This window comes from Paramormyrops kingsleyae, chromosome 12 (genome assembly GCF_048594095.1).
Source record: "Paramormyrops kingsleyae isolate MSU_618 chromosome 12, PKINGS_0.4, whole genome shotgun sequence".
In the NCBI taxonomy this organism is placed as follows: domain Eukaryota; kingdom Metazoa; phylum Chordata; class Actinopteri; order Osteoglossiformes; family Mormyridae; genus Paramormyrops; species Paramormyrops kingsleyae.
This window is the reverse complement of record NC_132808.1, coordinates 27,376,620-27,404,561: the sequence shown is the minus strand read 5'-3', so window position 1 is coordinate 27,404,561 and position 27,942 is coordinate 27,376,620. Positions and strand designations below refer to the sequence as shown.

The 27,942-nt window shown below is 49.7% G+C and overlaps 1 protein-coding gene across 3 annotated transcripts; it reads left to right on the top strand.

Annotated features, from left to right (window-relative positions):
- The first annotated feature begins 37 nt into the window (after nucleotides 1–37).
- LOC111833380 (rho GTPase-activating protein 10-like) lies at nucleotides 38–27,675 on the top strand. 3 transcript variants are annotated; one of them, XM_072697831.1, is made up of 23 exons: nucleotides 38–708; nucleotides 6,776–6,871; nucleotides 8,212–8,273; nucleotides 9,306–9,377; nucleotides 9,517–9,618; nucleotides 10,091–10,195; nucleotides 10,428–10,532; nucleotides 10,922–11,051; nucleotides 11,142–11,248; nucleotides 11,387–11,481; nucleotides 12,013–12,094; nucleotides 12,265–12,304; nucleotides 12,608–12,676; nucleotides 12,988–13,062; nucleotides 13,316–13,403; nucleotides 14,135–14,193; nucleotides 16,523–16,628; nucleotides 16,880–17,039; nucleotides 19,419–19,539; nucleotides 20,402–20,516; nucleotides 24,981–25,064; nucleotides 25,998–26,077; nucleotides 26,774–27,675. In XM_072697831.1, exons 1-23 carry the CDS (start codon nucleotides 555–557, stop codon nucleotides 26,860–26,862), a joined length of 2,196 nt encoding a protein of 731 aa, XP_072553932.1. In that variant the 5' UTR covers nucleotides 38–554; the 3' UTR covers nucleotides 26,863–27,675. The 3 variants fall into 3 exon arrangements, with proteins under 3 accessions (XP_072553932.1, XP_072553934.1, XP_072553933.1); XM_072697832.1 differs by lacking the exon at nucleotides 24,981–25,064 and having other exon boundaries at nucleotides 44–708; XM_072697833.1 differs by lacking the exons at nucleotides 24,981–25,064; nucleotides 25,998–26,077 and having other exon boundaries at nucleotides 43–708.
- Nucleotides 27,676–27,942: the final 267 nt, after the last annotated feature.

The window sequence follows — 27,942 nt, the reverse complement described above, 5'->3', positions numbered from 1 at the left end:
GAATGCTATTGAGAAATATCCCAACAATGACTGTTTCACCAGAGTAGGGGAACAGCTCCCTAAAGTACAGTGTCCGATGCAGCAGACTCGAGCCATTTTAGAGCACCGCTTACCGATTACTAATTAATATATAACAAAGAACAATGACATAGTTACGAACACCCTCCCATTGCTGCCAGTACGTGTTAGGGGGAGTTAGGCGTTCGCGTGTGCGCAGGCGCAGTTCCCGGAGCGACTGCGGACGCGATACTGGAGCCAACCGGCCAAGGCGCAATGAGGCGTCCAGCCTCCAGCCCACCCCTCGGGGCAGAAAAGGACTTCAGTCTGGGACACTCCCACTGGAGCAGGTTATTGCGTGCTCTCACACAGGAATCATCACTATCTCTGTGCTTTTTTATTTTTAAAAAAAGGAAAAACATTTTTCAAGTTAAATTTTAAAATCAGAGTAAAGCACCAATAGTTAGTAACTCGTGGAATTAGCCTCGTCCTTTGGTTACCTGGTTCCGCGGTGATCGGCGCGGAGTGGATGCAGGTTTGACGCCCCCGGAGCGGCCATGGGTCTGTACCCCTTGGAGTTCAGCGAGTGCTCCCTGGACAGCCCGTCATTCAGAGAGCGCATCCGGGCGCACGAAGCGGAGCTGGACAAAACCAGCCGCTTCATAAAGGAGCTTCACAGGGAGGCCAAGAACCTCATCAGTGCCACCACACGTAAGATTTTCTTATTCCTTATTGCATAAATTATCACCGGCCAGAGTGACACATTTTACATTGACGCAGGTCTGCGCTGCGCAGGTAACGTGCTTATTTATGATATAACAAATGACGCTGTTAAAACTGCTGGCTGTGGAAAACCGAAAGTAATCCATATTCGGGCGCACCTACAGTTTATGCATTTATCGTTCCTGTGTTCAATAAAACCATTTCAAGGTGTGGAGTTCATTTTTATACATTTATGGCTGCTAAACATTAGTAGTCAGTCACTTCTGCATAACATTGCAGCACTTAATCCATCACCTGTTGGCGGCAGGTGTTTGTTTTGGTCGCTCACACGGGCTTGCATTTGAACTGGGTCCCCAGGGATGAAGTGTTAAGTAGGGGGATCTTAATCAGTGACATGCCGCCACATCCCCACTCCGAGGTACCGCGTCGCTGCCTCACTTATCGCCAAACTTACTTTCATTCTTAAGCCGACTGCGAGGAATGAAATGCGAATGGCTCAAGTGGATGTTTGTTCTGGACAATGCTCTCGGGAGCTGTTTAGTCATTTATACGGTTCTGTAGTGGTACACGGTAGTGCTATGGTCCATTCGTCTTCCGAATTAATCTCCATTTTAGGAGCCGGTGGCCCCCTACATGTCATGCAGGGTACAAGTATATCTTAGAAACTTCAACGTTTTAACATTTCACTGTGTGTCTTCATTATTGGGGAAAATATTGTATTTCCAAACGTTTTTCTCACATCTTAATGAATGGATCCTAGACATTTCTGATGAGACGCCAGCCTCTTGGGCAACATCATGGCTTCCTTACCCGCGCGGGTTCCCGCAGTGGTTCTGCCCGTCCTCCTTACCCGCGCGGGTCCCCGCTGTGGTTCTGCCCGTCCTCCTTACCCTCGCGGGTCCCCGCTGTGGTTCTGCCCATCCTTCCATGCCGGTATTTGACAGCTAAGCTCTGTATGATCTTTATTTTGCATTTCATGATAAGCATAGGAGCATCAATCTATTGATTTGTTTGCCTAATATCCAGTATGCACTCTGTGCTGTTTTATTAGCTGCTTCCAGCTGGTATCTGGTACAACTTGCTTTTGTCTCAAGAATTGCTTCAAGCTTTAATGAGTTGTGAGGTTAGTAAGCCCTTCTGCACGCCACTGCTTTACTGAGCTGTTATTTCCGTCCTCATGTCCTTCCTGTTCGCTTTAACGATTCTATCCATTCTTCTCTGTCCTCTCTCATTTACAGTGTGTTTTTGGGCCCCACCAATGCCTTTGACTGGGTGTTTCTCCTCTTCACACCATTCTCTGTAAATTCTAAACACCATAGTTTACAACATCCCAACAGAGAAGCACCATGTCTGGCCCCAACAATCTCATCACCTTTAACATTTCTTAGATCTCGCTTCCTGCCCTGAATTCAGTTGCTCTCACATGACTTGTCATGTGTTGGCAGTAGTGTTAGATGTGGAGGCTCTCGGGCTGTTTCAGCTCCTCTCATCAGTTTCGTCAAAGAAAAACAGCTCATAGGAGACGTCAAGATTTATTTTTCCAAAAAGTCTAGTGCTGATAGCTACTGATAGCTGCCGACGATACAAACGAACTCCAGTAAAGTCTGTTGGTTGTTGCGGTTTCTTTAATGTTTTATTTGCAGGGAAACCCCCCCTCCCCCCCCGTCCTTTATGTTTTTGTGTTGCTTTCCTCCCACAAAGACACCTGGAAGACTATTCTGGAGTTTCTTTGTTGCTTCGTTACTGTGTTATAGATCATGTTCCTGGCTGGGAATCTCAACACGGTGCCTTGAAAGTGCATAGGCCCTGCCCACATGTAGTGTAAATAATGACATACTGTTTTCATCCTGCACATGAAGATATGTTCTGTGTTCAGGATGTGGGGGAGGGGCCTCGGGAGCCAGTTTCCGGATCCCGGTGGAAGCGTGAGGTCCTGCTCTTAGAAAACAAAGGATATGTCCCTGATTGCCTTTGTTCTCTTCTGGAGATAAGACACACCTATACAGCAACTATCAGCGTTCTGGATCTTTCTGAACCTGGGACTTGGTTGGTACCAGGCTGAACTTAGAACCCAGACAGAGAAGCTCATTTCCCTCCCAGGCCTCACGACACACAAGCAAACCTTCAACACCGGAAAGGTGCCTGAAGGGTTCTTGGAGCCAGTCTCTGCACAGGCCCTTGCCTGTCTTCCTGATTAATGTGATTGTCCAGTGAGATGGGGGGCTTCTCCAAGCAACACTGAGCCAGACCGTCAGTAACGCTTTACTGCGCCTGAAAGGCCTGTGCCGTTTCTTCATCTTTATACGGAGTCTGTTGCACGAGGCCCCCGGGGCGCCCTCCCTACTGCCCTGCTGAAAGTCCGCTAAAATGGCCCACGGGGCGGCCTCCCTACTGCCCTGCTGAAAGTCCGCTAAAATGGCCCCCGGGGCGGCCACCCTACTGCCCTGCAGAAAGTCCGCTAAAATGGCCCCCGGGGCGGCCACCCTACTGCCCTGCTGAAAGTCTGCTAAAATGGCCCCCGGGGCGGCCTCCCTACTGCCCTGCTAAAAGTCCGCTAAAATGGCCCCCGGGGCGGCCACCCTACTGCCCTGCTGATAGTCCGCTAAAATGGCCCCCTGGGCGGCCACCCTACTGCCCTGCTAAAAGTCCGCTAAAATGGCCCCCGGGGCGGCCACCCTACTGCCCTGCTGAAAGTCCGCTAAAATGGCCCCCGGGGCGGCCACCCTACTGCCCTGCTAAAAGTCCGCTAAAATGGCCCCCGGGGCGGCCACCCTACTGCCCTGCTGAAAGTCCGCTAAAATGGCCCCCGGGGCGGCCTCCCTACTGCCCTGCTGAAAGTCTGCTAAAATGGCCCCCGGGGCGGCCACCCTACTGCCCTGCTGAAAGTCCGCTAAAATGGCCCCCGGGGCGGCCACCCTACTGCCCTGCTGAAAGTCCGCTAAAATGGCCCCCGGGGTGGCCACCCTATTGCCCTGCTGAAAGTCCGCTAAAATGGCCCCCGGGGCGGCCTCCCTACTGCCCTGCTGAAAGTCCGCTAAAACGGCCCCCGGGGCGGCCTCCCTACTGCCCTGCTGAAAGTCCGCTAAAACGGCCCCCGGGGCGGCCTCCCTATTGCCCTGCTGAAAGTCTGCTAAAATGGCAGCAAGATGCTGGTGTGGGTGCGGTGGTTTCTCCTTCCTGTTTTCACTGACTTTTATGTAGAAAGAGTTCCTGTGTGTAAGGCAGCCTTTCGAGTTGTGAGAATGGTGAGAAGTTCTATATATTGACCACAATATAGCATTAATCATGTACACACACATACAGAGCGAATGCCTGTACATGCGTACTCGGTGTGGAATGGGGGGCGCTGTGGAGCTGGTCAGGGATGTCCCGGTGAATTCCTTAGCCTGACCCAAGCCCTGCTGTACAGGAGTGACTCCTTATACTTTTTTTGTTATATACTGTGTTCCATAAACGGCATCAAAAGTCCAACGGATGTTATGACGTGTTACGGTGAATATTGCGTAGAGTTTGCAAAGAACAGTCGAACTGTGGGCCTTATCTTGTGCAATCAGACACTGTTGGGCCAGAGCTCTTATTGGTTGTAGATTCATGTTTTGGCCTGTATGACAGAGCTGTGCTTATTGATGGTATAGCGCCGTGCAGCTGTCATACTTTCATAATGCTGCATGTAAACAATCATTGTGATTTGGACCAGACTGGAAATAGCACAAAATTATCGCACAAATGTTTTTTAGCAAAAAAAAAAAAAAAACAGCACCATAAATTTGTATATCCCCTTGTGCCCAGGCTTATGTCTCATAACTTGAGGTGAATTTGCAATTATCTACACAAAATGTGGTTGTTTTATTGCTGTCCTACAAGAATGTTATTTTTAGGGGCGTCCCGGACATGTGAGATCGCTGTCCTGAGGTGTCTGTGCATGTGATTGGACCTGCCTTCTGTTATCTCCGTGTTGACCTGGATAAATGGCTGCGGGTGGGGGGGGGGGGGGGGACAGCTGTTTGTCTGCCGCGCTTCTCACTGGCTTCCCGCCTCTGCTTCACTTGCTTTCAGTGCAGCTCTGAAATGACGCGCCCTCCTACTTAAAAAACAGAAGTCGTGTTCCTGCTCACACATTGCACTCTCCTGCAGAGATAACCAGCATTTTGTGGTTCGTAAACATCAGTTGCTTTTTCCCCCACTGTTGGGGGGGGGGCAGTAGAAGGAGGGGTGTGGTGACCCACTTGGCAGCACACTTGTCTGATGCCCGCAGGGTTATGGGTTCGCATCCCTGCCTTGCACTGGTTTCCCCTCATAGCCCAAAGACATACAGTTCAGATAAGCCAGTTTCTTGGAGTCCCCGCTGGGGTGAATGGGGGACCTGTGGTGATCTGGCATTTACCTCCAGGGGGCGCCGTCCCTCGTGATCAATTCTTGGAGAGGTGCTGCACTCACTGACTCTGAACTTGATATGTGCAGCTAGAGGGAGGATGCATGGATGGATGGATGATTTACATTCAGTTCAGTTCACTGTATACATCATAGGATTGTTTGGGCATGCCCAGATATAATAACATAATTATAGATTTAATTATAGGCATATTTGGGTGTTAAGTCATTATGGTTTAACTTACATTATTATTGTTTTTCTTAATGTTAACGTGCATAAGTAGCTAATTGTCCGTTTGTGATGTAGATGGAGTAAACCTTTAGTTGTCTTGTTGACTTAAGCACCTTTTAGGTGTGTTCAGTACAGACGGTCATGACTGATCAGGTAAGAAGGCAAGGGGGAAATTTCCCTTCTGTTGGCGTCAGGGGATGCATTCAGCGGGTATAACGCCCAGTCAGACCCGTCTGTACCTGTCTGAGTTTGAGACCAGTGTCCCTGTGCAATAACGGGACCACCTCATGTTCTCCATCTGAAGTCATCCAGCCGTCCCAGTGCGACTCCCCCCTCGGGTCTGTGTGGGAACTGCGGCTTGAGCCTCATTGCGCCTTTCAGCGAGGAGTCGGCACTGGTGGGACGGATGCCATGTGGAGACTGAATCCTTTACTGTAGATGGCACCATGTGGCGCTCTCATCCACCCATCTGTCCATCCACCCATCTGTCCATCCACCCATCAGTACAACCCTCCATCCATGTTACAGTGCATCATGTAATTATGCCACATTATGTAATAACTTGACAAAGTGTCAATGAAGACATACATCTTGGCTATTACATAAAGCACAGTATTACATTTTTATTATTTGAAAAGTGCAACTCCTGCATTTTGTAATAGCTACTACAAAATGTAATAATTTATTACAAAACGCTGAGGAATGTATTGCATATTGTATTCAAGCTATTGAAAAACGCGGCAGATTATTATATGATGCAGATGCTATTACATAATGAAGTGAAAATTTAATGTTTTGTCAAGTTATTATATAATGTGGCATAATTACACAATGCATCATTACATAATACAGCATGATGATCCATCTTCTGGCCTCGTATCCGCTGCTGCGTCATGGACAGTGTCTTCAGGGCCTTTTACGCAACAGTCCAATTAAGCAGTATCCAAATATGATGATTACCCAGAAACGATAACATGTTGAATTGTTACCAAATTGCTGTCCAAATTACCGAATTATTATGATTACCAAATTGTTACCGAATTGTTACCAAATTGTCCGTAGGGCCCAGACTCCCCTGGCACCTGCGGTGGGTTGGCACCCTGTCCTGAGTTATCTTGCACTGCTGCTTCCGGGATGGGCTCCGGCGACCCAGCATAGGACATGTGGGTACAGAAGATGGATGGATGGATGGATGGATGATTCTTCCAGGAAGTGGAATGATTTTCACATCTTGGTTGCTATAAAAGACAGACAAGCGTATATATGTGGGCCAAGCTTGGCGTCCAGCCCCCCTGGAGCAATCAAAGGGCTCAGCAGTGATGGGATTTCCCATGGCTTTGAACTCACAACCATCTGATTACTGACACAGATCCCAAACCTGCTGAGCCCCATTTCATACCTGAAGTTTGACTGAGCCTTACAGGTTGTGCCCCATCTGTTCCTGCTTTGCAGAGTTGGGTGTGGCCCAGAGGCGCTTTGCAGAATGTCTCGGCATGTTCCAGTTCGAGTACGTCGGAGACGCCAAGACGGACGACGAGAAATGCATCGGTACTGTACCTGCTCTTATCCCCCGCTGTCTGTCGTCTGTGCCGCTCTCATCCCGCTGCTGTCTGTCGTCTGTGCCGCTCTCATCACGCTGCTGTCTGTCATCTGTGCCGCTCTCATCCCGCTGCTGTCTGTCGTCTGTGCCAACTGTACCCGCTGTCATCCCGCTGCTGTCTGTCATCTGTGCCGCTATCATCCCGCTGCTGTCTGTCGTCTGTGCCGCTCTCATCCCGCTGCTGTCTGTCGTCTGTGCCGCTCTCATCCCGCTGCTGTCTGTCGTCTGTGCCGCTCTCATCCCGCTGCTGTCTGTCGTCTGTGCCGCTCTCATCCCGCTGCTGTCTGTCGTCTGTGCCAACTGTACCCGCTCTCATCCCGCTGCTGTCTGTCATCTGTGCCGCTCTCATCCCGCTGCTGTCTGTCGTCTGTGCCAACTGTACCCGCTCTCATCCCGCTGCTGTCTGTCATCTGTGCCGCTCTCATCCCGCTGCTGTCTGTCATCTGTGCCGCTCTCATCCCGCTGCTGTCTGTCGTCTGTGCCAACTGTACCCGCTGTCATCCCGCTGCTGTCTGTCGTCTGTGCCGCTCTCATCCCGCTGCTGTCTGTCGTCTGTGCCGCTCTCATCCCGCTGCTGTCTGTCGTCTGTGCCGCTCTCATCCCGCTGCTGTCTGTCGTCTGTGCCGCTCTCATCCCGCTGCTGTCTGTCGTCTGTGCCAACTGTACCCGCTCTCATCCCGCTGCTGTCTGTCATCTGTGCCGCTCTCATCCCGCTGCTGTCTGTCGTCTGTGCCAACTGTACCCGCTCTCATCCCGCTGCTGTCTGTCATCTGTGCCGCTCTCATCCCGCTGCTGTCTGTCGTCTGTGCCAACTGTACCCGCTGTCATCCCGCTGCTGTCTGTCATCTGTGCCGCTATCATCCCGCTGCTGTCTGTCGTCTGTGCCGCTCTCATCCCGCTGCTGTCTGTCGTCTGTGCCGCTCTCATCCCGCTGCCGTCTGTCGTCTGTGCCGCTCTCATCCCGCTGCTGTCTGTCGTCTGTGCCGCTCTCATCCCGCTGCCGTCTGTCGTCTGTGCCGCTCTCATCCCGCTGCTGTCTGTCGTCTGTGCCGCTCTCATCCCGCTGCCGTCTGTCGTCTGTGCCGCTCTCATCCCGCTGCCGTCTGTCGTCTGTGCCGCTCTCATCCCGCTGCTGTCTGTCGTCTGTGCCGCTCTCATCCCGCTGCTGTCTGTCGTCTGTGCCGCTCTCATCCCGCTGCTGTCTGTCGTCTGTGCCGCTCTCATCCCGCTGCTGTCTGTCGTCTGTGCCGACTGTTCCAGTTCTTTGTTATTCTGTCTTTCATTCCAGACGAGTCTTTGCAGGAGTTTTCCTCTTTCCTAAAGAACTTGGAAGACCAGCGGGACCTGATGGTGAGAGTCGCTTGATCTCGATCAGAACAAAGTGTTTAAATTTGCTCTGTTTTCCTTGGTGTTGTGTCGCTACCTAGTAGAAGTATGGTTTGTGTTGTATAGGTCATGTTCTAGTGGCAGATTGATTATAAATATATGTAAATCAGTGAATCTGAAGAAACTGAAATATTTGGTATAACTTTAATCTCGCTATGGAATGGCTAATGGCTCCTGAGTTTGTGTTGATGGTAGCATTTAGCGTTTTTCTGTATGTGTTCGGTGTGTGTTTGTAACAGGGTGTTTCGGTGTTTGTCAGTTTCTGTCTGCGTGATGCTTGGCAGAAAACGGGGCGGCAGCATCAGATCTCGGGTGCTAAATGCAAGCCAGTAATTATTAATTCTAATATCACAGCACAAAAGCCACTGTATTCCAGTGGCTCTGCTCTCCTGTCTGTTTCACTGTTTGCTTGGCAGCCTGCGTCCGATAAACTGGTTTCCTCTGAAGTGGCGTCGTGTCCTTTTTCCATGCTGCAGTGGGTTGGCCCTGACGCCTAGTTTGGCTAGGGCTTGGCTGCAACCTCAGAAGAGGCGTGAATTCATGTTGCCACATCATGAATAGTAAATTCTGCATTTTTTAATAACTGGGGTGGCATTTCCAGTGCTGCAGTGTCCCATAATCCCCCATGCTGCCCCCCCAGCTACACTTACATGGCAGTCTCACCCATCCGCCCGTAAAGATGAGCTATCGTGTCTGTTTTTGGTATGGCAGGGTACGGTCTGTGGTAAACGGGGCAGCGGTTTCCCTGTTAAGGTTGTGGGGAGGATGCACAGGGGTGGGGGGTGTCGTCAGGGCCTGCGGCTGGAACATTACAATGTCAGGCATGAGAGCGGGTGCCTCATTTACGTCTTGTTAGCTTATTGTTCCAGTGACCTCACACAGGAAGTCTGTTTTTTCACATAGGAACTTAACTTCAGATTATTTTCAGTTTTAATGTTTTCTCATTGTTTGTTTACCTTCTGGGTCATTTTAACATGCCCCCCCCCCCCTCCTCAGATGCAGAACATCACAGAGACTCTCCTGAATCCCCTGGAACGATTTCGTAAGGAGCAGCTGGGCTCAGCCAAGGTACGGCGATGCTGACCCACATGCAGTGTCTTGCCACTGGATCTCAGTGACGCCCCACATGCAGTGTCTTCCCACTGGATCTCAGTGACGCTTTCCCCAAACGCTGACCCCTTCTCCCACCTGATCTGCCCTTTTTAAGGAAGGAAAAAAGAAGTATGAGAAGGAAACGGAAAGGTACTACAGCTCCCTGGAGAAGCTTTTAACTGTGTCAGCGAAGAAGAAAGACCAGCATCTGCAGGAGGTGCTGTTCCTCACAGTGTCCTTCTTCCCAGTCCTAGTCTTGTGGGGGAAACGGTTTGCCTGAAAGTTATTGTTTTACTTAGTGATTAGTTTTGCATTTTCTTTGGCCACGCACCATGTTGCCTGTCCTGAAAGGGTAGCGTGAGGAAGTGGTTATTGAGGTGGTTGTTTGTGAAAACTGCTTTCCGGTTCTGACACTGCGATACAGTCCCAGAGACACAGTGTGGAGGTCCCACTGGGGTGTGTTTTGGGGGCATTCCTGGGGTCGTCCATGGCTACGCATCATACAGAAACTCGGGGACACTCTCAAGTTGTTAGTGTGAACTCCACAATGTCAAGACAGTTTTCACATTCACTTTCCTGATTGACTTGAGCTCAAAAATACTATCTGGAAGGAAGCTGATGGTCTGAGGCCAAAGGGCAGTTTTGTCATGACTAGAAAGATGTGCCCCCTCCCCCCCTTCCCCCCCCAGGCGGACCTGCAGGTGCTGAGGCAGCGGTTCCAGGAGGAGTCTCTGGAGTACATCTGCAAGCTGCAGGAGATACAGGAGAGGAAGAAGTACGAGTGTGTGGAGCCGGTGAGTCTGGGGGTAGTCAGAGTGGTGAGGTGTAGGGGGTAGGGCCATGCAGAGGGTGTCCTGGGGGGGGAGGGAGTAGGGGGTAGGGCCCCTGCCGTGTAGGGGGTGTCCTGTGGGGGGGGGAGGGAGTAGGGGGTAGGGCCCCCGCCGTGGAGGGGGTGTACGGTATGTAGGACCCCGACACAGAGGGTGTCCTCTCAGGACCATATTCCCCTTGTCTCCTCTCCTGCAGATGCTGGCCTTCTTCCAGACCGTCTTTACCTTCTACCACCAGGGATATGAACTGGCGAAGGACTTCGACCATTACAAGCGGCAGCTGCAGATTAATATTCAGAACGTAGGCAGTGTGCTGTTTAGGAGCTGTGTGTGTGTGTGTGTGTGTGTGTGTGTGTGTGTGTGTGTGTGTGTGTGTGTGTGTGTGTGTGTGTGTCCTTGTTGGTGTTAGGGTTATGCTCATAGAAAAGAATGGAGAGTCCCCACAGATATAGATACCTAATCTGTGTTTGTGTGTCTCTGTCTCTCTCTCTCAACATATGTCTTTTTTTCCAGATATGCTTTAGATGGCTTTGTACCTACTGTGTCTGTCTGTCCCCGACTGACACTCACCTATCTGTTGGTGGTTTTGTGTCACTCGTCACCTTCCAGTGTGTTTTAATGAATTTGATGCCCGGTAAGATGATGTTCGCGTCCCCGCGTGTCACCGCCTGTCCTGCTTGTGTCCCCTAGACGAGGAGCCGTTTCGAGGGCACCCGGTCCGAGGTGGAGGAGCTCATGAAGAAGTTCAAAGGAGCCCCAAGGGAGCACCGACAGATCAGCCCCATCAGCGTCGAGGGCTACCTCTACGTGCAGGAGAAACGTGGGTGCCAGTCCCTAAGCCGGGGGGGGGGGGGGGGTAATGCCAGCGAGGGGCCGCGATCTGACAGCAAGGACCTGTTTGTGTCCCCAGGGCCTCCGCCCTTTGGGTCCAGCTGGGTGAAGCGTTACTGCACCTACATCAAGGAGCAGAAGGTGTTGCACATGGTGACGTTCGAGCACCGGTCGGGAGGCAAGATCGTGAGTGACCTGGCCAGGCCCCCGCCTCACAATCAGCAGCTTACCGCGTCGCTGGGATCCTTCCGGAACAGCAGTAGCTGCTTCCCCACACTGTGACGTAACATGAACCAAGGCCGCGTCTCTGCTTTCTGTCTCCAGGGTGAGACGGACTCCGTCACCTTAAAGTCGTGCTCGTGGAAAACTGCGGACGCACTGGACCGGAGGTTCTGCTTCGACATTGAGATCTCTGACCGGTGAGCTGCTTTTCTTCGTTTACTTTCTTCTGGCATCTTCTGTTTACATTCGGCTGCTCCAACCCCAGAGGGATTCAGCTTGAGTGCCTCATTTTTGGGCTCTTGCTTCATCTGTGTCCTTAACCACTTAAAATCATTTAACCATTTAAAATCTTTCTTTTAAAAAGTGTTTGAAGGTGAATAAAAATTAATCAAAATTTTGGTATATCATGTCTGAAAGTCTGTCTTCAGATTAGCGTCACTTCCAGCACATCCTCAGCTCACCTGTGCAGAGATAGTCGTGATTTAATTTTCACTGGCTTATATGTCAGAGGGGCTGCAGTTGCAAGTCTGCCGGGCAAAACGGCGCCAAACAGCTGTAAACGCAGGGGGCTGATATCCTTTGCCGAATGAATGTGGCACTTCTGCCGGTACTGAGATCCCAGCTTCACCTGCCACCAGCCTGACTCCTCAGTGCGGGGCAAAACTCAGGTATCCGTCATGGGGGTCTTTTGTCCCCAAGCACTAATGCCCTGTGGCACTTTGTCTCAGACCCAGCCAGGTCCTCATCGTCCAGGCCCTGTCGGAGGAGGACCGGAAGTTCTGGATGCAGGCCATGGGTGGGACGGAGCCCGTAAGCTGCCCCCTCGAATCTCAGGGTCATGCAGAGTGAGGCCCTTAAGCCCTGACTGCTCGAGGGACTGTCGATCCTGCCTTGCATTAAAACACCTGCTGAACAAAGACATTGTAATTGTATTGCTGTTACGCAATCAGTGTAATTTAATTCACATTTTATTCTTTTAGGTTTGTTACCTAAAGAAGTTTTATTCAAAAGAGAGAGGCAGTAAGTAAACACTTTTTTTTCCCTTGAAAGTCTGAGGGATTTAAAAAGAAAGGTTAATGTAAAATGAAGTTTATCTCCCTTAGATGTATAATTCTCACTAACTTAACAACTAGGCCTGCTGTTTGCTGCTGTAATGTGTGCAGGTTGTTTTAAGCCTCTGTGAAAATGAGCTTTGGGGTGTTTCATGGGTAACAGATCAAAATGGCTGAAGGGCCCGATTCTTGTGACTGAGTAATGTCTGGTTTTTGAAAATACATCTGTGCAGTTTTGTCTGAAATACAAATTGTGTGTGTATTTTTGTAGTTGATGCACAGTTGGACCAAGTGGGATTTACCTTTGTAAAGAACTCCATCAGTGCTGTGGAAAAAAGAGGTAATTCAGAAACTGACAGCTGTGAAAGATTTAAGCTCTTGTTGTAGCTAATGTGATAAGTGAGTATATTCATGCATTTTTGAGAATGGAACGGAGGTTACGTTTAATAAAGCAATTTCAAAAAATGGTGTGATTCTTGTATTAGAAACAGAGTTCTTTGGGTGGCGGTAATTGTCACTGTGCAATGCTGAAAGTTCAGCACCAGGGGGCAACGGTGTCTTTTGATTTTGGAGTAAAAAAACTACTACTGGAATAAAGTGCTCGCCAGTGAGTGTTTTCCATAGTTGTTGTTGTGTGTTTTATTTTTTAAGGCATCAAAGACCTCGGACTTTACAGAGTTGAAGGCGTCGTGTCTAAGAGTCAGAAGCTCCTGAACATGCTGATCAGTAAGACTGACCTACAGCTTATTGTACCTCTAACTGTATGGTTTAATTTGGAGATTCTTCATGAAAGAAGTCGACAGTTACCCATAAAAGCACTGTATAGTATAGTGTATAGTATAGTGTGTAGTATAGTGTGTAGTATAGTGCTGTAATATGCCTTAATTGTCATTTATCTTACGTTGTAGTGACTTTATGTCCTTAAGCCAGCTGTCTGTTTTGGTCCCTGCTGATCGAGGCGGTTACCTGTTACCCGCAGATGGGAAAGGCGACGATGAGCTGAATCTGAGCACGTCTGATGAATGGGATCTCAGGACCATAACCAGTGCTTTAAAACTCTACCTCAGGTAAACTGGCCTGACGCACGCAGGTTCCAGGGGAATGAATGAATTGTCGATTTGTCAGTTTGACAGTCTGCCAGACGGCAGGCGGAGTTCCCGGCACGCCGTGCCGAATTCGTGATGAGCAGGTACTTAGCGGGACCTGTGAATAGGAAATGCCCCCCAGAACAAACTCATTATTTAGCATTTTCTTTTTTTTTTTTTTTTGTTCTTTTGTTAAATGGCGAGGTTCTCCTAATACCAGTATTTTAATATGTCAAAAAGTTCAGCTCTTCAGAGCCCCTATAGTTATTCATCAGGGGTACACCCTGGACGGGATGCCGGTCCGTCACAGGGCACGGGGCCGGGGGACACCCTGGACGGGATGCCAGTCCGTCACAGGGCACGGGGCTGGGGTACACCCTGGACGGGATGCCGGTCCGTCACAGGGCACGGGGCTGGGGTACACCCTGGACGGGATGCCGGTCCGTCACAGGGCACGGGGCCGGGGTACACCCTGGATGGGATGCCGGTCCGTCACAGGGCACGGGGCCGGGGGACACCCTGGACGGGATGCCGGTCCGTCACAGGGCACACAGACTGATGCACTTGCGCAATATTTCACAGTAGTAGCTGTACTCAGTCCAATGCAGGACACCCGTATACGGCAGGTCCCCTCAAAAGGTTCAGTATTTTTGCTGTCACTGGACCTGTAAGATGTCCTTCAGTTTACCCTTGTGCTCTCTTACACCATGAAGGAGTCTTCCTGAACCTCTGATGACCTACAGCCTGTACAAGGACTTCATCAACCTCGCCAGTGAGTGGCCGTCTTTTCATCTGGCAGCCTTACAGCATGCTAACTGCACTCTTATTTGCATTTTTCCGGGTCAGGAATTCAGTGAGTTGCCTTGGATTGATATGGTCCTGGCTGTGTAGCCAATGACGGGGCTGCTCGTGGTTCATGACCCGCCCACTGGCCTCTTTCCTTTTTCTCGTTGGCATTTGGACTGTAAATGACCCACTAGATGTTTTATTTTTTGCATTTCAACATGTGACCGAGCCTGGTGTACTGATTGGGCAGCAGCGTGCCCCAAGTGATAAAATCGTATGAGTACAGTTATGGATTTCACTTTATGTATTTTTCTTTTTCTTTTTTGTTTATATACATATTATTATTATTTATAAAGGCACTCTTTGCTTTTTGCCTCTCAGATGGATTTAATTTCAGTAATTGGAGGAGAAATCTCTTCGGATATTTTAGAATTGTTGTTTTTTCCAGAATTGTGTTGGGCCGAGCCGCCGCCTTGGATCATGCTCAGGATTTGGCCTGGGGGTGGGGGTTGGTTTAAATAAATGTCTATTTTAAGCTCCGTTCGTGCTTCTCAAGACCGGAGCAGAAATGGCCCTTTTTTATAAGTCTTCCCAAAAGCTGGTTTGTAGACGTCCTGAAGACCAGTGCCTGTGTTTGAGTGCTGTAGTGTCGATTGTAGACGTCCTGAAGACCAGTGCCAGTGTTTGAGTGCTGTAGTGTCAATTGTAGACGTCCTGAAGACCAGTGTCTGTGTTTGAGTGCTGTAGTGTTCAGCTGCTCATTTCTGTTGAAAAACCGGCCACTTTTCCCGGGAGAGCTGCTGAATGGCCATGTTTACCGCCATGTTTCGGCATGTTAACTTAACTTTACTGTTTCAAAAATCCTTATCTGAAGGTGTGGTACCTTCTGATTGGAAGCATGCCAACATAACGCCCATTTTCAAAAAAGGGGATAGAAGTAATTTGTCAAACTATAGGCCAATCAATCTAACTTGTATAACTGGTAAAGTTATGGAGGCTATAATCAAAGAGAAAATGGTAGATTACCTGGACTCAAATAACATTTTGAGGGATAGCCAGCATGGATTTAGGAGAGGTAGATCCTCTTTTAACAAATCTGTTGGAGTTTTTTGAGGAAGCTACTCAGGAAGTTGATGATAAGAAGGCCTATGATGTCATCTACTTAGATTTCCAAAAGGCTTTTGATGTTGTCCCCCACAAGAGGCTCTCACTTAAACTCAAAGCGACAGGTATTTTAGGAACTGTAGCGACCTGGATTGATAACTGGTTAACGGATAGGAAGCAACGAGTAGTTATAAGAGGCACAATGTCACAGTGGGCCTGCGTTCATAGTGGAGAACCGCAGGGTTCAATTTTAGGACCACTATTGTTCCTAATTTACATAAATGATATAGACACCAATATATACAGTAAACTGGTTAAATTTGCAGATGACACCAAGGTGGGTGGTGTAGCAGATACTGAACTAGTGGCTCAGCAGCTACAGCGGGATCTTGATTTAATTAGTGACTGGGCCGACACCTGGCAGATGAAATTTAACATAGACAAATGTAAGGTACTCCATGTAGGGAGCAGAAATATAAAGTACAGGTATTTTATGGGACCTACTGAAATAAAGGTAGCTGATTATGAGAAAGACCTTGGTGTGTATGTTGATGCTTCCATGTCTCATTCTCGCCATTGTGGGGAAGCAATAAAAAAGGCCAATAGGATGTTGGGGTATATCTCCAGGTGTGTGGAGTTTAAGTCAAGGGAGGTAATGCTAAGATTATACAATTCCTTGGTGAGACCTCACCTAGAATATTGTGTGCAGGTTTGGTCACCATATCTTAAAAAGGACATTGCGGCCTTAGAAAAGGTGCAGCGTAGGGCCACAAGAATGATTCCTGGTCTTAGAGGAATGTCATACGAGGAAAGGTTATATAAGCTAAATCTGTTCAGCCTCAAGCAAAGGAGACTGAGGGGGGACATGATCCAGGTCTATAAGATTCTAACAGGTTTGGATGCTGTTCAACCAAATAGTTACTTCAGCATTAGTTCAAATACAAGAACTCGTGGCCATAGGTGGAAATTAGCGGGAGAACATTTCAAACTGGATTTAAGGAAGTACTTCTTTACACAGCGTGTAGTCAGAGTATGGAATAGTCTTCCTGATAACGTAGTGCAAGCTGAATCCTTGGGTTCCTTTAAATCAGAGCTAGATAAAATTTTAACAACTCTGAGCTATTAGTTAAGTTCTCCCCAAGCGAGCTCGATGGGCCGAATGGCCTCCTCTCGTTTGTATAGTTCTTATGTTCTTATGTTCTCCCATGCAGAGAGCGCCAGCCCAGGGTCTCGAGCGCACGCTGTCCTCGGCTTGGTACACCGGCTGCCCCAAGAGAACCAGGAGATGCTGGGGATGCTCATCAGACACCTTGCCAAGTAAGCGACCCAATGGCGCCCCCTGCTGCCCGCTCCCCTTCTCAACACACATATTTGTCCAAACCCCACCTGGAAGTCCGCTGTCATTTTAACAATTACTGTTTTAACAAGGGCTATTCTAAAAATGTCCGCATGATCCGAATTTTAATATAAGCAAGCTAGAATCTTCCCTGGGGCTGAGAAGACCTCAGGGAATGCTGAAGAAACATCCTCGGTGTTGAAGATTCCTGATTCGCCGGCTCTCTCTGCAGCGTGGCGGCAAACTGCAAGGAGAACCAGATGACGGTGGCCAACCTGGGCGTGGTGTTTGGGCCCACGCTTATGAAGCCCGAGGAAGAGACGGTGGCCGCCATCATGGAGCTGAAGTTCCAGAACATCGTTGTGGAGATCCTCATCGAGCACCATGTGAAGGCAGGTGTCGTCCATGGAGGAGGGCAGCGTATCTGACATTCCTTGATTTAAGTGAGAAGGAGGATCTGTTTGAGGGGAAGAATGTGGATTTATATTATGTCCAACAGAGGGCATCCTTGAGGCTTTCGCATGTCAAATTTACATACCTTGGGGACTTTTACAGTATTTTTTTTTTTTTACCTGACTATGGTTAATGAAAAATGCACCTCATGGGAAACTTAATTCTTTGGGTAAAATGTCAAGGTTGCTTTCTGCACTGAGAAACTCAAAAATTATGGTAAATTGTGACATAAACCCAGGAAGCCAGTGCAGCTGTTTTCCTGAGGGTTGTTCATTGACTGTTGGTTTAATACTCAGATATAAGTTTTGACAGAAGTCCAGGCTCCCAAATGACAGGGGCTGTCTAAGTGACCTTCTGTCTGCTGTCTTCCTGCTGGCTCTCGCTGTCATTGCTGTCCCACACCGCTCATGTCGCTGGCCCGTCTGTATCAGTGTGAAGGTCATACAGCTGCATGCTGTCGACCTGCAGGATTCTGCCTCTGCTGTGCTCGTTTTCCTTCTCTTTGCTTAGAGGCCCCTCACAGTCTCTTCTCTGTGCTAAAAGCACGCTGTCGTTCCCCCGTCACAGTCTCTCCTCTGTGCCAAAAGCACGCTGTCGTTTGACCGTCACAGTCTCTCCTCTGTGCTAAAACCACGCTGTCGTTTGCCCGTCACAGTCTCTCCTCTGTGCCAAAAGCACGCTGTCGTTCGCCCATCACAGTCTCTCCTCTGTGCTAAAAGCATGATGTCGTTTGCCCGTCAGTCTCTCTTCTGTGCTAAAAGCACGCTGTCGTTTGCCCGTCAGTCTCTCCTCTACGCTAAAAGCACACTCTTGTTCCCCTGTTGGTCTCTCCTCTGTGCCAAAAGCACGCTGTCGTTCGCCCATCACAGTCTCTCCTCTGTGCTAAAAGCATGATGTCGTTTGCCCGTCAGTCTCTCCTCTGTGCTAAAAGCATGATGTCGTTTGCCCGTCAGTCTCTCTTCTGTGCTAAAAGCACGCTGTCGTTTGCCCGTCACAGTCTCTCCTCTGTGCCAAAAGCACGCTGTCGTTCGCCCATCACAGTCTCTCCTCTGTGCTAAAAGCATGATGTCGTTTGCCCGTCAGTCTCTCTTCTGTGCTAAAAGCACGCTGTCGTTTGCCCGTCACAGTCTCTCCTCTGTGCCAAAAGCACGCTGTCGTTCGCCCATCACAGTCTCTCCTCTGTGCTAAAAGCATGATGTCGTTTGCCCGTCAGTCTCTCTTCTGTGCTAAAAGCACGCTGTCGTTTGCCTGTCACAGTCTCTCCTCTACGCTAAAAGCACACTCTTGTTCCCCTGTTGGTCTCTCCTCTGTGCCAAAAGCACGCTGTCGTTCGCCCATCACAGTCTCTCCTCTGTGCTAAAAGCATGCTGTCGTTTGCCCGTCACAGTCTCTCCTCTGTGCCAAAAGCACGCTGTCGTTGGCCCATCACAGTCTCTCCTCTGTGCTAAAAGCACGCTGTCGTTTGCCTGTCACAGTCTCTCCTCTGTGCCAAAAGCACGCTGTCGTTTGCCCGTCACAGTCTCTCCTCTGTGCTAAAAGCACGCTGTCGTTTGCCCGTCACAGTCTCTCCTCTGTGCCAAAAGCACGCTGTCGTTGGCCCATCACAGTCTCTCCTCTGTGCTAAAAGCACGCTGTCGTTTGCCTGTCACAGTCTCTCCTCTGTGCCAAAAGCACGCTGTCGTTTGCCCGTCACAGTCTCTCCTCTGTGCTAAAAGCACGCTGTCGTTTGCCCGTCACAGTCTCTCCTCTATGCTAAAAGCACGCTGTTATTTGCTCGTCAACAGGCAGCGGTTGTGTTAAATAGCTGAGCGGTTTTTGAGAATTCGGTGAAGTTCCTTTCCTTAACAGGTAAGAATGTTGATGGCTTTTAAATGAGAAGAAAAAAAACGCTTTGAAAAATCAAAAACAGATGTAGAAAGGCAAGGATTCCAGCACCGTTCAGGTTACGTTTTCATTTTCATACTGGTATCTCTTGCCGTTAACAGCTGCTTAATAAATTGCTTAACGTACCTCCCCCATGCGGTGAGCCCCACTTTAAACGTTTGCCTATATGCTTGCTGGAGGTATCTAAACATTCCTCATCTGGACACACTGTAACCTGTTTCCCCAGGTTGTGTGATTAATGTATTTGCTGAATGTCAATGCCTAGACGTTTGCCGTGTTTTCAGAGAGCATTAATTTCTGCTCTCTGGCTCTGTCCCAGCGGAAAATCGCTTGGCACAGCAGTGGCCCTGAATATCCTCCAAGGTAAATCTGCCCCAAGGTAAATGGCTGCTGCTGGCTGAACGCCCCCCCCCCCTTTGATGCTGTGACCGCAGATCTTTGGCTGCCCCCCTGAGGTACAGTCTTTTGGAGCTTCCACCCAGCAGTCCAGCAGACGGGACGACCACGGCGGGCCGGGGGCACCATCCGACCCACAGGAAGCTGATGTCGAGGCAGGTAAGGACTGTCTCCCTTTCCAGCTTCAGAGAAACGCCGAACATCACACACGAGCACCTTGGATCTTTGGGAGTACTGGGGTTTTAGCCTAGGAAATATGGAAGGAGATCAGGACGATTGCCATGTCCCAGAAGTTGTCAGGAATGTCATTTCCAGAGTACGGGGTGGGGTGAGACCTTCTCCTGTCACATCATTGCTAGCAAATGTCACAGCTCGTTAAAATCTGGGCTTTTTTGCGCTCTTGACCCAAGACCATGAATTAAATCCCAGCCTGGTAACCCATTAGCTACCCTGGTGTCCCATAAAGATGCTGAGGTCACACAGGCTGTAAGTGTCCCTCACCAATTCTGCAAAGATCATGTCAGCTTAAAAACACAACTGCTGTGACTGGAGAGCTGCTGGCTTTGGCCAGTATGAAGCAAAGGAGATGGAAGTGTGTACAGCTCAGGTAGAGCACACTCATTCCACCACGAGTGTGTGTTTTACTTCCCTTTTAGTGACTAATTTTCATGGAAAGTTTGAGCCTATCCTGTATCCTCCCCAAGTACCGGCCGTATTCCCGGTACCAGCTCCCCCACACCCAGCTGTCATTTTGCAGCTGAACCTTCTACACATCCACTGTTGACGCCTGAGCAAAGCAGGCGGCCGTGAGACTCTTCTGCCGTATTGTTCTTCCTTTGATTAGGTGTCTGGACATGGGATAGTCTACTGTGCAGCAGCCATGGCTGCACACCGCTTTCGTTTGGGAGGCCGATATTTCAGGGGCTACTTGCGAATTATATCCGCAGTCGTTTCAGACGCAGCATTCCGACTTGGGCTGGATGTTAATCTTAGTTTTTTTTCCCCCTGCATCCCTTGATAGCTGCGAGCACAAACTCAACTCCAGATGAAATGTCTTCAGCTACCAGGGAGTCCAGCTCTCCTCCTCCGGCAGAAGAGAGTGGGCAGCCTGCAGGCCACGTGGAGGGGCCTCCCAGGTAGGCTTGCGTCTGCCATCTGTGTCACTGCGGTGCCTGTCTGCCTGGTCCTGAATACCGCCCCCTGGTGGTCATCTATTCTAACACCCTTGTTTGAAGTCCAGTTCACCCGTTGCCTGTGACCCGCCTCACTGTCCCCAAATCCCCCTGCTTTGGCAGCCCTCTTTACTTTTGGTTTGGCTGTCGGCTAACATGTCCATCATCTGAGGTCAGGCTCACCCTGTAGGGTGTGTACAGTATATATCTGCTGTGGCTGTTTCTGATCCCAATGGACCATGCAGCCTGAGCCCTGGTCTCAGTGTACAATGTCAGGGGCGGCTTTGTGGTTTCTGCCCCAAACCATCCCCCCCCCGGCCCCCCTCACATGTTTCAAGAACTAAATAAATAGCTAGCAAGTAACTTGAGAATGTCATCGTTAGCTAGCTGGTTGACAGAACATGCTAATTCAGCACCTCATGTGCAAGGAGGCAATTTATTCAATATTTAGTGTAGTGAATGTTTGTGGCCAACAGGGGGCGTGTGGTTTGAGCGACCGCTGCGTTAATGGCTGTCTCTCCCGGTGTGGAGAGCATAGCTGAAAAGCACAGAGCGTCAGCCCGCTGCTTTCCCGTGCTGTCACCCATCTCCAGCTTCTGCTAATGGGGGGGGGGGGGGTTCTCGGAGTAGCGTCTCAGCGCTGCGGAGTTACATGGGCTTCTAAATGTCAAAGTCTGACTTTTTCCCAGAAACTCCTGTTAGCCATGTTGCGGTGCAGTAGGACGTTGCTGAGGAGCTTCACAGCTGTATGGGGTACTCAATTTACAGTGTTAGCGGGTTCACAGCTGTACAGAGTACTTGCTTTTCAGTGTTAGCGGGTTCACAGCTGTATTAGCGGGTTCACAGCTGTACAGAGTACTCGCTTTACAGCGTTAGCGGGTTCACAGCTGTACAGAGTACTTGCTTTACAGCGTTAGCGGGTTCACAGCTGTACAGAGTACTCGCTTTACAGCGTTAGCGGGTTCACAGCTGTACAGAGTACTTGCTTCACAGCGTTAGCGGGTTCACAGCTGTACAGAGTACTCGCTTTACAGCGTTAGCGGGTTCACAGCTATACAGAGTACTCGCTTTACAGTGTTAGCGGGTTCACAGCTGTACAGAGTACTCGCTTTACAGCGTTAGCGGGTTCACAGCAGCTGGACAGTGACTTGTCCAAGAGACTTTAGCAGTTAATTTCTCCTCCTTGTACGGAGTCCTGCACGACAAATGAGAGGATTGTAATTCTGCTCTAGGTGATGTTTTTAGCGGCGGTCTCAGTTGGAGGTGATGTGTGTTTAAGGTGTGGTTTTGTAGGAGGCTGGGAGGCCTGGCAGGTTACGCAGGGGTGCAGTTGCGGCATGGATACTCTGACAGATTCTTGGGGCAGCTTTTCACAGGGGCCCTTCAATGCATAACTTTGGGCAGGGGCCCCATGGTGACATTTTCTCAGGGGTCCAAGAATTTCTAGCCACGCCCCTTTCTGTAGGGGGGTAAGGGGATGCATTAAGCACGGGGAGCGACTGTTTCCCAGAGGGATCGCAGTACGTGTCCTTGTCTGCACAGGTGCAGGTATCTGTCTGCGCGGGTGCAGGTATCTGTCTGCGCGGGTGCAGGTATCTGTCTGCGCGGGTGCAGGTATCTGTCTGCGCGGGTGCAGGTGCGCCTGAGCCTGCAGGTCAGCCCTTTTCCATGGCTGGGCCCTGCCCAGTGCGTTCAGAGAGGGCCGCGTCATCTTGCTTCCGTGCGTTTCCTTCCTGACGACCCTAAATATATTTCACACCCTCGTCCGCTACTTTTCATGAAGGGAAGAGGAACTGGGGGGGTGGCTCCGTCCGAAGCTCCCGTCTGACGTTTGCCGCGCACTTCGGTTCCAGCATTCAGAGCGCTACCTGCTCCAAGCGCGCCCCTGCCCCCCACCCCACTAGAAACGTGGACCTGGTTCAGGATCTGAGCTCATTTCCGGGCCACCCAGGGTCCTGGCAGTAAGCCCACCCCACTGCGGCGTGGAAAACATCATCCGGAGCCAGGACGCCGCTCGCGGTCTTCCTCCATGTGGAAGGGCCGCCTTCACAGGGCCGTTCTGGGGGAATTCTTCCTCTTCATGCGAGACACTGAGCCCTCGCCCTCACGCAGCACGCCGTGTTTATGTTTAACACCGAAATCACACATAATGCGTAAGTGTACTATTGTGAAGGGGCAGAGCTTCTAAAAGGTAAATAAATCCTGCTGCCCCCAGCACTCATGTTTACAGAAATGTCCAATATTAATTTTTATATCAAAACAGAAGCAGTGATGTTGCGTGATTAAATTTCACGTTTTTAAACGGCTATGGCTGTAATTCCAGCACCGGGATACTGAAGCATTTAAGTGGCCTTTGGTTGGGGGGGGGGGGGGGTGGTGCTCAGGTGTAAAAGCCAGCTTGCAGCTCCTCTCCTCCCCCCCCCCCCCCCCCCCCTTGCCGACGGCCTGAAGGAGCTGCAGTGGGGAGGGGGGCTTTATTAGCCTGGGGGCGCTCAGGACCCCCACGCGGGACGTCCGGCTCTTCAGCCAGTCACTGGCACGGTAGCAAAACCCCCACAGCCATGTTGGTACATCCTGAAAAAGTTCTGTGGGTCTGCAGTAGCTCACATACCACTGGTAAGGGGCCGGGGGGGCGGTGACCTGGGGGTGTTTGGAGGCTGCCTGGGGCATAGGGCCTCAAATCAATATTGCAACTAATTGAACATTTTAACCGCGATTACGATTAATTATTTTTTTTTTTGGTTGTTTTTTTGCTCTCGTATTTCATTGACAAAGTTTGTACTGTAAATAACTGTTGAGTGAACAGCTGGGATATATTTCTGATGACAGACTGTACGTCATATTTATGATTTTAGAGTAACTGAAGGAAACACAGACGAACCATTTATGGTTATTTGTTGAACATTTCGAACAGCGGAAATCAAAGCACAAATCACTTGAAATGAAAACGTTTTATGAAAGGTCACGTTTTAGTTTTAATGTAAAAAGCCCCATAAAAGAGTAGAAAACAAATAGTTTGCATTTCGTGCAAACAAACCATTTATAGTAACCATGTCTGTCTGGGTGAAATTGATCACTATAAGCGGACGACCATTATAACTTTTTTTTTTTTTCTTCATGTTTCAGGCAGATCACCATCTAATCAACATGTATATTCCTTACATGAATATGTTAATAAGTCAGCATCGCTATTTAATTTTGGTTTTCAAAATACAGTTTCAAACGCTTTACAAATGAAATTATAATACAAAATAAATTACTGATCTATATATAGTTCAGATATGCCAAGCCAGAGGCACACAGGTTACCACAAGGCAAAGTAGGCACGTAAAGAATTTTTATTTTTTCCATTATGTTATGTATAAAAAGACCCAAAATGAACACTGTAAGTGGATTACTTGATTACTATAACCAAATTATTTAAACAGTATTTGTACAGGAATGATTCTGTCCCAGACTTTTTGATCCATATAAGTGGCTGATCACTATAACCATGATCACTATAACCACCGTAGTGTTGAAACTGATTGGTATTACCTTTGGTAGCTGAAACCAGTGTCGTCTTCACTAAAGCCACAATGTGTCCAAACGATGTACACGGCATCGTGTCCATCGTGTACAAGCTGCTGGAATCGCTCAGTCGGCTCGGTGTTTGAGTTCTCCTCCATGCTGCTTCCACGTAATGGATTTTTTTAAAGTATTAACAGAATTAAAAAAAAAAAACGGAAGTAACTGACATGGGCAAGGTTACTCGATTTGAAGTTCTGTCGGTTTTCATAAATTTTCGCTCAATCCAGCCCTAGTACAGAGGGACATGTGAACATGGTGTGGTGCTGGCATGCGATTGGCTTGTTTGCAGGACATGAGCACGCGATACCTGGGGGAGCCGCTAATGGCCTTGCCGCTGGACTTAGGCACTCCCTCCCAGCCCGTAAGTACCGTCAGCGCCGTCTGTAGGAAGGCCTGGAATCCGTGATTATGGTGGGAGGGAGGGAGCTCATCTGCAAGGTGGTGCCCCTGTCACCAGGGGGCGCTGGCAGGCTCCGCTTTACAGCAAAAGCACTTCAGCCTCATGCCTGACCCTGGATGTCATTCTTGCCCCGCCCTAAATATTAAGGATGCACTGATTGCATCCTCACCAAATGAGCCCAATCCCATGATTCATTGCGCCCCAAGTTCATTCTTGGGAAGCAAGTTAGCAAGACCGGTCTTGCCAAGAGTAATCTTGCAGTGTAGGATCTTTGTGTTCTTGGTACTGAGAAACACCCACTGCCTTCGGAGGGTGACGTGCCATGCAGTGCACTTTGATGCCTGGCCTCTATGTCCCGCCTACCACGGATGGCGTCTTCGCTTGAGTGTCTGTCCACATCGTCATGTTGGCACCGGGGGGACAAACTGAGAGCGTGCTGGTGTGCTCCCCGTTCCCAGGCCCTACTCGTCCATGGTGATGTGGATCAACTCCGAGCCCCTCCCCCCCCCAGCCGCCGATCAGGGTGACGAGCATGTGGAAAGGTAAACACGGCCCCCTCGCTTGCCTGCCCACGCACGCAGCTGCGCGTTGTACAGGGACCAGACAGAATGACCTGTGTCAGCCGCAGAGTGTGCTCAGAGTCAATAGTCCGTTCGTTAAGTGAAGAACGATAAATAATTTAATTGACTTTCATTAACGAATTATGGAGACAAACATGTCAGTTGCAATTTGTGCTAGTGCTGTTTGGAGGGAGGAAGAATGGCTCCGTGCGTGTGTGCGAGCGAGCGACCGAGCGAGAGAGATTTCCCCCATCTTGTTTGAGGACAGTGATGGTGGTGATGATGATGATGATGACGATGATGATGTTTCCATAGCAGCCCTAACTTGTCATAATTATTCCATCCTTCCACATCTCTTTTGATCCGGCGATTTCTCTGTATCACGATGGGTTTCAGTCCAAACAAAAAGGTGCGTGCGCAGGTTCCTGTTCCCTGGGCGGCCACACTCTCAGGTTCCTGTTCCCTGGGCCGCCACACTCTCAGGTTCCTGTTCCCTGGGCCGCCACACTCTCAGGTTCCTGTTCCCTGGGCCGCCACACTCTCAGGTTCCTGTTCCCTGGGCCGCCACACTCTCAGGTTCCTGTTCCCTGGGCGGCCACACTCTCAGGTTCCTGTTCCCTGGGCCGCCACACTCTCAGGTCCCTGTTCCCTGGGCCGCCACACTCTCAGGGTCCTTCCGATTCCCGCAGAAACCCCAGGCCCGAGTTCAGGGCCGCCCCACCCGGCCACTCGGCGGGCGGCAGAGGAAAATATTTGCCTAGAAATTAACCAAGAAACACAGAGTATGTCTGGATGCCGTGAAAACCGGCAAACCCTCCGGCGGCTGCCGGCTGGGGGCAAGTGCCACAGGAGTGGGGGACGATATTTCCCCGATCTGCCGCCAGCTGACTGCCACCGCTGTCCTGTCGCACTCAGGGCGGCCCGGGCGGTGTTCTCGTGCGAAGCAGGACACGCTTCTGAGCTCTCCTTCCAGATTGGCGCGATATTCCACCGCGGTAAGTGTTATCGGTGCCGCCGGTCGCTCGCTCAGAACCATGGGGAAATTGGATTTGTGGCTGGGCTAGGAAATCTCATCTGTGATCGCGGAGTGGGAGTGAATCGCGCTGTGGATTTAATTTCCAGTCCATGGAAGAGAATTTTGCACTGGTGTCACATTGCACTGAGGGGAAATGAGGTCGTTGTCCATTCGTTTGCTGGGAGCCACTGGTGCTGGTGCCCCCTGTGAGCTTTGAGTGACTTTGACGGGAGGGGGAGTGTACTGGCCTTGGGAAAATTAAACCTCAATATGAGTAATAAAACTAATGCACTACTGTACTAAGGGGGCTCAGTGGGTTAAGACTGTGTGCCTGTACTCAGAAGGTCGCTGGTCCAAATCCCGGACTCGGTGAGTGAGGCCCTTAGCCCCCAATTGTTCCAGGGACTGGCTGACCATGCGTTCTCTCTCGTACCTCGCGTTGGAGAAGAGCGTCTACTAGAGAAATGTATATGTGAAAAAACTGCCAAGCGTATGTGAGAGAGGCAGGACCACCCAAGGTGGCCCATCTCTCTTTGGGGCGCAGCCTGTTATCCCTCAGGCGTAAGGCCCACACTCAGAGAAGTCAGCTGCACCCCCTTTTCAGGGAGCCACCCCTGCTGGGGCCCACCTCACCCCCCCTGCTCACCCCCCGCCCCCCCCCCCCCTCATTTTACAGTGACTGACTCGAAGGAGCCCGGCTGGCTGGAGGGTGAGCTGGACGGCAAGAGAGGCCTCATACCAAAGAACTACGTGGTGATGCTATAAACCCAAAACAGTCAGACGGTATCCATGACAACGCATCTCCCCGGCGACCCACGGCGAGTTTGGGGCACACCTTCAACCCAGAACCTGCCAAAGATGATCATTGTAAATCTGAATCTCAAAAGGGAAAATGTGCAAGGTGTGATTTAAAGGATAAGGCTGACAAAAAGTTGAATGTATTTTAAATTTTTAGATTTTGTCTCATTTCTGTTTTAATAATATGCATGTATTGTGATATCTGTGTGGTGTTAATGTACACAGAGACAGGTATTTATATGATGAATAACCTGCAGAGTAGCTCTATAAAACGTATAAAGTGACCTATTAAAAACAAGCTTTTTAACTGACTGCCCGTGGGAAGGAAGGACAATCACTGAGCTGATCAGCTGACCTTGACTCTCTTCTGTGTTTTGGTGACATCATCTTTAGATGTTTGTCACCGTCTGTGCTGTACTGCACCATGTGCTGTGAATGTTTTCATAGCCCATTGCGGAAGCTAAATAGCCACTGTACATAAAACAGAAGGTCCTTGTAGGGTTTGTTAAACCATTGATAGATGATATCACACTGGAGTCACTGGCTTCCATTGCCCGTCTGCAGTGGTGTATTTGTATGCATTAGTTCTGAGTGATTAAAAGGCAGTCGGGCGTTTTGTTTTAGCTCCGATGATGCTTCCAGAATCTCTGGAAGTACCTTTATAACGTCCATCTCTGGCCTGTGCAACCTGCTCCTCTCTGCATTTAATGTTCTCATTTTAAAATGCAGCCAATATGCGGATTCTTCTTTCTTTTGTCAAATAAAACATTTATGATCGCAGCCTGGAACAAGACTGTCTCTTAATTAGCATGACTGAGACGTGTTGACGGGGGTCATGGGGGTAAGTCCTGCACTTTTGGACGGCTTTACCTTTGCAGTGCTGCACCTGGCTTTCTGATATTATGTGTATAATATATATTCAGAGCTTGTTGCCTTCTGGAAGGTTCTCGCATCAGGCGCAGAGGTTTGGGTGACTGTCAGGCTGCGCTCGTGACGCTTTTCATCTTGCATGTCAGTTTGGCTCCTTCCTCCCACTCCTCTACCTCC